Genomic DNA, 7,514 nt, shown 5'->3' with positions numbered 1-7,514 from the left:
TCTATTGGTACCAGGCTAACCTTAAGTTATGCTTCATACATGCTCTGTGACCAGCAATCTATTTTTAAGATTATGTATGTCCTGAATATCTTTCATGCTATGGAGCAGAAGTTCTTAACTATCCTGTGTTAGGAAACCTTTTGTCATTCTGGTGAAGCCAATGAACTCTTTTTCAGAATGTTTTGAAATGTGTGAAATAAAATAGACAGGTTGCAAAGGAAATAAAGTCTATTGAAATTGAAACCAAATTACATCAAATTATCAGTAACTACTAGTGATTGAGCTATTCTAAGTAATATGAATATTCAAATTAATTACAAAGGACTCATGAAGGAAGATGCTAACCACCTCCAGAGAAAGAACTGATATATGGAAGTATGTATCATATGATATGTATATCTGGCTCAAATGTTGGCTTTTTCTGGTAATGAGTTGGGAGGGAGATAGCATGGAACTCAAAATGTAACACAAAATAAATAAAATTAATATTAAAGAAATGCAGTTATCAAAATATTAACAATAAAAACAAGTTCATAGAGTCCAAATTAAGAACCATTATTATGGAGGTAGATAATGTACCCTAGTGGAGTCCTAGGCTTGGAGTCAGAAAGATCTATGTTCAAATCTGTGTCTGTTGCTAGTTTTTTTTCTTTCTTAGGCAATCATTTAACCTTTCTTTGCACTTCATATTGTTCTGTAGGACTTATTTACTAAGTTACAAAGGTGAAGTTGGCATTGGTGGAGGGAGTTCCTTCACTGGGAATTCCTGTAGGGTGTAAAGCAGAGCCTGGGAACATGACCTATGACTATAGAGAATGTAAACAACCTTAAGTAAACGTAAATAGCAAAAGAACTTCCAACTATCCCATGGCACTATGCCTTCTTTGTCCTGCTTCTATAGAATACCTAGCCTGACCTGAAGTTTGTAAAGGAATCCATTTTATTCTGTCCTGCAGCCAACCAGACCTGGCCTCATGTGAGTAAGCTCCCCCAATTAATGTAATGGGTACTACATTAACCCCAATAAATCAATTATAATAAAACTATTGATTATTTTATCTTCAGCACCTAATAATTGGCATGTTGAGGGCAGAGCAGCTCTTTCCCATATATTTAACATAACTAGCAAGATAGTCTGGCCCCCCACAAATCTTGTGTGCTTACAGTTACCCTCCTGATAAAATCACAGATTTTTTTATTCCCCTTCTTGCATGCAAATTATTATTGGCAGTATGTCACATGTCTTTTTAAGCCACCTAAAACTTTGATGCTTTGGAGATTGTTGTCTTTCATGATCTACAATGGGTGATTTTGGGAACTCTGGTAGTCCATGATGTCAAAGCCATTTTCATAATAATATTAAGATATTTTAATTTCCAATACAGTAAACATTGATAGATATCTAACATAAACAAAAGTTCTTGGAGAAGTCCTCAATTATTTTTAAGAATGTAAAGGGATCCTGAGAAAAACAAAATTTAAGAACCATGGATCTATGAAATAAAAATAGCATTACCAAAAGAATATTAGTATTAAAGAAACAGAGAGACAAAGAGAGAGAGAGAGAGTCAGAGAGAGACAGAGAGACAGAAAGAGAGACAGAGAGAGGCAGGTAGAGAGACACAGAGACACAGAGAGAGAAAGACAGAGAGAATCTTGGGATATTGAAAGCATTACATGATTTCCAAAAGGCAATTCAATTTTTTCTCCTCTTCTATTTAAATTCTGGGTACAGTCCATTGTCCATCTGAAGAATTTATTTGAGATTGAAATGTATGTATTGCTTGAGATATATGATATTCATATATTCACATGAATCTAATTCAAAATTCTTTTTGTCCAGCTATATGTCATAATTTAGATCAGGAGTTCCCAACCTTTTTTTGGTCTTTCTCCTTTAAATTTCAGGAAATCTATTTATGTTTCCTATTCAGTATAGATAGAAATGATTCTTAGAGTTTACCCTGCACATGAAAATAAAATAAAAAAATAACTGATTCTAAGAAGATATTATTGTTATGTATCCACTATTACCCACATTTCCCTGACAAGTTTCTCATACTCCCTTGGAGTATGTGTACCTAAAGTTTTGGATGTCTTGATCAGGCAATAGTTATTATTTATCTGTTGAGTTTTTCCTGTGTGGATTGTTGGGTAAAATTTATAAACAAAAGTGTAACTCCATAAGATAATAATAATTTAAAAAACCTTTATCTTCTGTCTTAGAATCAATACTGTGTACTGATTCCAAGGCAGAAGAGTGTTAAAGGCTAGGCAATGATGGTTTAGTGACTTGCCCAGGGTCATACAACTAAGACAAGTATGGGAGGTCAGATCTGAACCCAAGTCTTCCTGACTCCAGGCCTGGTACTCAGTCTGCTTTGTTACCTAGCTGCCCTTTTGTTGTTATTATTATTAAAATCCCTGAGTCACAAGCCTAGTACCCACAGGTGGGTAATGTGTTTGGCCTTTGAGTAGCCAGGATAATATTCTGTTCAACCACTTCCCTCAACATTGTCATGTTGTCTAATGTTTTATGTATAGATTCTGAAAATTAAGGAGAGAACCATATATTGAAATTGAGCTCATATACAGAAAGAGTACATAGTAGAAAGATCATTAGATTTGGAGTAATAAGTTGTTGATTTCAAATTCCAGTGCTGCCTCTGTGTGACCAGTTCTACCTATGCAATTCTGGACAAGTCATTTCCCCTCTTTGGGCCTCAGTTTCCTCATTAGTATCATAAAAGGTGTTGGAATAGATAATTGCCACCTCTAAAGTTGAAATATGTGAATTATTAAACTCAGTTTGAGAAAAGGTGTTTCTGATATGAAGTTGTGTATTTTGACTAACTTGCCTAATGAATTCAATTAACCAGTATAATCAGTCTAAAAGACTGGCCTGGGGTAGAAGAACTGACTAATTTGCCCCTACATTATCTGGATTGTTTTTGTTTTTACTTCTGTACCCTTGACCTGCATTTCAATTTCAGCCAAAATTGTCAAATCAACACATATGTATATACTTTGAATCCTTTATTCATTGCATTTTCTAGCTCACACTTAATGAGGTAAATTAAACTCTTAAATCCCTTAACCTATTCTCTCCTTGTTCACGAAAAAGACAATAAACACTATGGATTTTGACAATATTTTTAGAAATCTTTGTGACATTTGCCAAAGATTATGTTTGGGGACTTAAGGATACCAAATATGGCTCTCTTATAAAACCAGTGACCTTTTCACCCTCCCCTCTCAATAAAGCCTTGATTTTTTGAATCTTTGTGGATATTCTTATCATTTATATGGGGGAGTCTTTTGAGAAGATGTGTTAGAGTTGATCTCTGAATTGAGTTTCAGAGTTTTCCAAAGGGAGCAACAGAGTATAAGTCATAACAATGTTTTAATTAGCAAGTAAATTGAGCAATTGCTACATGTGCCATTATAGATAATCTCCCAGAACGGAATCCATTCAACTCTTCTGCCATGAAACTGATAAACTGACAAGAATAGATTTGTTAGTATTTTGTTGTTGCTATTGTTCAGTCATGTCCAACTCCTTATGACTCCGTTTAGGATTTTCATGGCAAAGATACTACTAAAGTGGTTTGCCATTTCCTTCTCCAGACATTTTACATTTTACAGATGAGCTACTGGGACAAACAAGGTTGAATGCCCAGTCATACAACTAGTAAGTGTCTCAGGTCAAATTTGATCTGAAAAATATGAACTATCCTGATTCCAGGCCTGGCACTCTATCTATTATACCACCTAGCTGCCCTTAGTATAGGAGACTACAGTAACCCAAGCCATCTGTAACACCTCCAGATGAAAAACTTCTCCATAGCTTTGTGAAGTAAGCCCTCACATAGTAAAATACTAAAATGGTTTCCCAGGATTATCTCTGACCAAGACAGGGAGGAATCAGGGTACAGAGCATTTATTTAGAATCAGAGGACCCTGTTCTGCTACTTACTACATCTAATCTTGGACAAGTCCTTTAATCTCTCTGCCTCAGTCTCCTCATTTATGTTCTGAGAGAGTTGAAACAGATTATCTCTAAGGTCCTTTTACTTCATCTATGACCCTATGAGCAAGATTATAGTGTCAGAAACAACTCTATAGTATCAGAAAAGGCAGAATATATTGCTCTATTTGGGGCCTCTATTGGAGGTCACTTCCCTTTCCAAATTTACCCTTATATTTATATGCTCCACACCTACGTTTGGAATGACATTTTAATAATATGTTTTGCATAGATTTCTCTGATAATCATAAGAATCTATGGTGATGTAAAACAATATCCAAGAAGATAAATTATTTCCTATTCAATAGATACAGAATATCTGAATGTTTGAGCTGGAAAGACTCTTGAGAGATCATTTAGTCTAATCTCACTGAAGGAATATAGAAACTCAGAAAGCTACTGAGTTATTTCACTTGCCACATCTACTTAGTTCTACTGAGCCCCTCTCGAAGATGAACTCCACTCACCCATATTGTCCTTTCCCCATAAGCAAAGCTTTTCTTATAATGTATTCATAGTTCCTCCATTTAATTTTTGTTATTTAGCTGTGTCCCATTCTTCATGACCCCATTTGGGGTTTTCATGGCAAAGGTATTTGAGTTTCCCATTTCATTCCCCAGCTCTTTTTCCAAAACAGGAAACCGAGGTCAACTGGGTTAAGTGATTTGCCCAGGGTCATACAGCTAGTATCTGAGGGTAGATTTGAATTCATTGAGACATGTCTCTGACTCCAGGTCAGGGAGTCTATCCACTGCACCATCTAGCTATCCTCCTCCATTAAATACTTTGTATTAATAATAACCGACATTTACATAATGCTTTAAGGCACGAAAATAACTTTAGATAGGTTTCTTACTTAATCCTCACAATAACCACAAGAAGCAGGTGTTATTATCCACATTTTACGGATGAGACTGGGGCTCAGAAAATTATTCGTCCAGGTTCACATGGCTCAAATTTGTCTGAGGCAGGATTTGAACTGAGGTCTTCGTGATTCTAGGTGCACTGTTCTGATGTCCTTGCTCGTCAATGTCCTTGTATCTGGAATGCCAATACACAAGACATCTTTTCCGTACACTATTTAACGTGAAAGCACCGTAGGAGGAAGCAAAAGGAAAATATTGGCGAGTTATGTAAAATAGACGGAATGAAATTAGCAAATCTCTTCCAGGAGTTGAGAGAAAACTCGGCTGTAATTCCTGAAGAGAACGCCAAGGGGCAACATTTCCCTCCCCCCCACTTTTACACCTGGAACCCTCCTTCTTTCTAACTACACAAAGAGATCTGTCTCCGCCTATTTGTGACATCACAAAGGGCAGTAGACCCGCCCCTTTCTCTTCCACCACGTGTGTATCTTAGTCTGGGCTGCCGCCCTAGCTCATTCCCTAGCCGGCTGGTTTGAGAGGCGGAGGAGGGGGTTGTTAGTCTTGGACTGAGGGTTCGCTATGGGAAGTTGCTCGTTCGTTCTCCTGCACCCAGCCCTTCTCCCTGGTTATTCGCAGCCGGTTTCGGAGGCGAGGAAAGGGAGGCGACGGCTGCTGCAGCGGCTGCCTCTTCTCTCCTTGGCTGCTGCACCGCTGGGCAGGTGCTGAAAGCCACCCAAATCCAATTCTTGCGCTCTCTCTTCCACCTCTCCGCCTGCCGCAGTCTCTATGGAGCATCTGAGTTAGATGGGCTCCTGGCCCCGGAGGCAGTGGTGGATGTGGCGCTGGGCAGAGGCAGCTAGGGAGAGTAGCTGCCGCGGGGCAGCGGGCCACAGGCTCCTCTGCGAGCCCCCGGACCATCCATGGGGGCTTCTGCGAGCAGCACTGCCGCCGGCCGGCGCTGCTCCAGCTTCCTCTCTTCCTCCTCCAGCCGGTACGCCAGAGGACCCCGAGCCGCAATGATCACCCACTCCTTCTTCCTGGTGAGTGAGACTCTTGGCGGGACTGGGGAAGCTGAGGTGGTAGGGTTAGAGAACCCCGAGGGCTTGTGGGTGATCGTACGAGGGGTGGCTTACCCCTCTTTTACTGTCCCTCGGCTCCCAAGCTCTGGCGCCTCCCGACCAGCGAAGCATTTGAGGCCCTAGGACACCTGCCCTGGAAGAGAGGGTGCATTCATGAGGGTTGTTGGAAGCCCGTAGTGGCCAGGGCTTTCAAAGGCTGGAGAGCGGCCTTTTGGGGAACTCTGCCAGGCCGGACTTTGGGGGGTGTAGGTCTTATTTCGCCCCCTCCCCCCCGCAGTTTTGCTGGGCAGTGCGGGGAGCCAAGCGGTGTAGGTTTAGGCAGCCATCGCCAGCTACCCATCCCTAGGGGGCCACCATTCCCTGCGGTGAATCTTCAAGGCTGTATCCCCCCCACCCCTTCCTAGCCCGCAGGTGTACCCCGGGCCTTTGGGTCAGATTCTGCGGTGCGGGGAGCCAGGGTTGGGAGCTAGTTCTTCTGTGGGCAGCGCGGCAGCCGCAGCTTTTGTTCCAGCCGCAGCGTCATGTCGGGATGCTACCGCAGTAGAGAAGGAGAACGAAAGAGAGAGCGCGCCCATGTGCACCGGAACCCCGCATTCCGGAGCAGGGCGCCTGGGTCAGCTGGACTCCTCTTGAGCCGTGCCTTCGCCTTCTGTCCCCTTCCCCCTACTCTCACCCCAGGCTGGGTCTCTGCTCCTGAAAACCTTAGACCACCCATCCCAAGGAGCTGATAAAGTTCCGGCCACTGCATTCGAGCTGGAAATAGGGGGAGGGGGAACGAGACACAAAAAGGAAGATGAGCTCTTCCTTCTCTCTCCCGTTGGTTTTCCGCCCCTCCCCTCCTATTTACGGGCAGCAGGCTGGGATTCTTTCAAGCTGGTGCAGTCCCTCGGTCTGCTGCACCTGCTTCTGGCGCGTGTCTAGATTTAGGACCTTAATTACCTTGGCCCTTTGCCCTCAGCACCCAAAACAACTCCCTACGAAAACGAATGCCCCTACCCTGTGAGTTCTGCATATTCGCCTCTCTCTTGAGACCCTGTAGAAGGGAGTGGTAATGGGGAAGAGTTGAGGGTGTAGAATAGGAGGTCAAAGCTACTAATCCTTTCCCATTCCTAATCATTAATCTCAAGCTTTCAATATTTCTTTTCTTTTTGTCCCCTGCTCTAGGGAAAGTGGGGAGCCCTGGGCCAGGGGCCAGGATTTCAGAGAACTGTCGCTTCTCTCTCCCCTCCCTTCCCCCCCCCCCCTTCCTCCAGTGGCCTGGATTAGAAAACAAGAGTCAGGCTTCAAGGCAGAGTCTTTCCCTTGTGTATAGCAGAGGCAGTCTTGCTGTCTCCTTTTCCAGAAAGGCTCAGAGCTGGGCCACCATGGGCTGCTTTGATCCCAGATCCTTGCAGTTGCTATGGCAGGGTGCATATTCAGTGATTGTGTGTGTGTGTGTGTGTGTGTGAGAGAGAGAGACAGAGAGAGAGAGAGAGAGACAGAGAGAGAGAGAGAGAGACAGAGAGAGAGAGAGAGAGAGAGAGAGAGAGAATCACTAGCACA

The 7,514-nt window shown here is 42.6% G+C and overlaps 1 protein-coding gene across 1 annotated transcript in view; it reads left to right on the top strand.

Annotated features, from left to right (window-relative positions):
* Positions 1–5,758: 5,758 nt before the first annotated feature.
* The window catches only part of TNFRSF21 (TNF receptor superfamily member 21), a 103,785-nt gene continuing 102,029 nt past the window's right edge, over positions 5,759–7,514 (top strand). Inside the window, exon 1 of the mRNA XM_044675727.1 lies at positions 5,759–5,933. Within this exon, the coding sequence (XP_044531662.1) occupies positions 5,814–5,933 (120 nt within the window). The 5' untranslated portion in view covers positions 5,759–5,813. The remainder of the gene's footprint in view (positions 5,934–7,514) is intronic.

Source organism: Gracilinanus agilis, chromosome 4, assembly GCF_016433145.1.
Source record: "Gracilinanus agilis isolate LMUSP501 chromosome 4, AgileGrace, whole genome shotgun sequence".
NCBI classification, from domain to species: domain Eukaryota; kingdom Metazoa; phylum Chordata; class Mammalia; order Didelphimorphia; family Didelphidae; genus Gracilinanus; species Gracilinanus agilis.
This window is presented reverse-complemented; position numbering and strand designations above follow the sequence as displayed.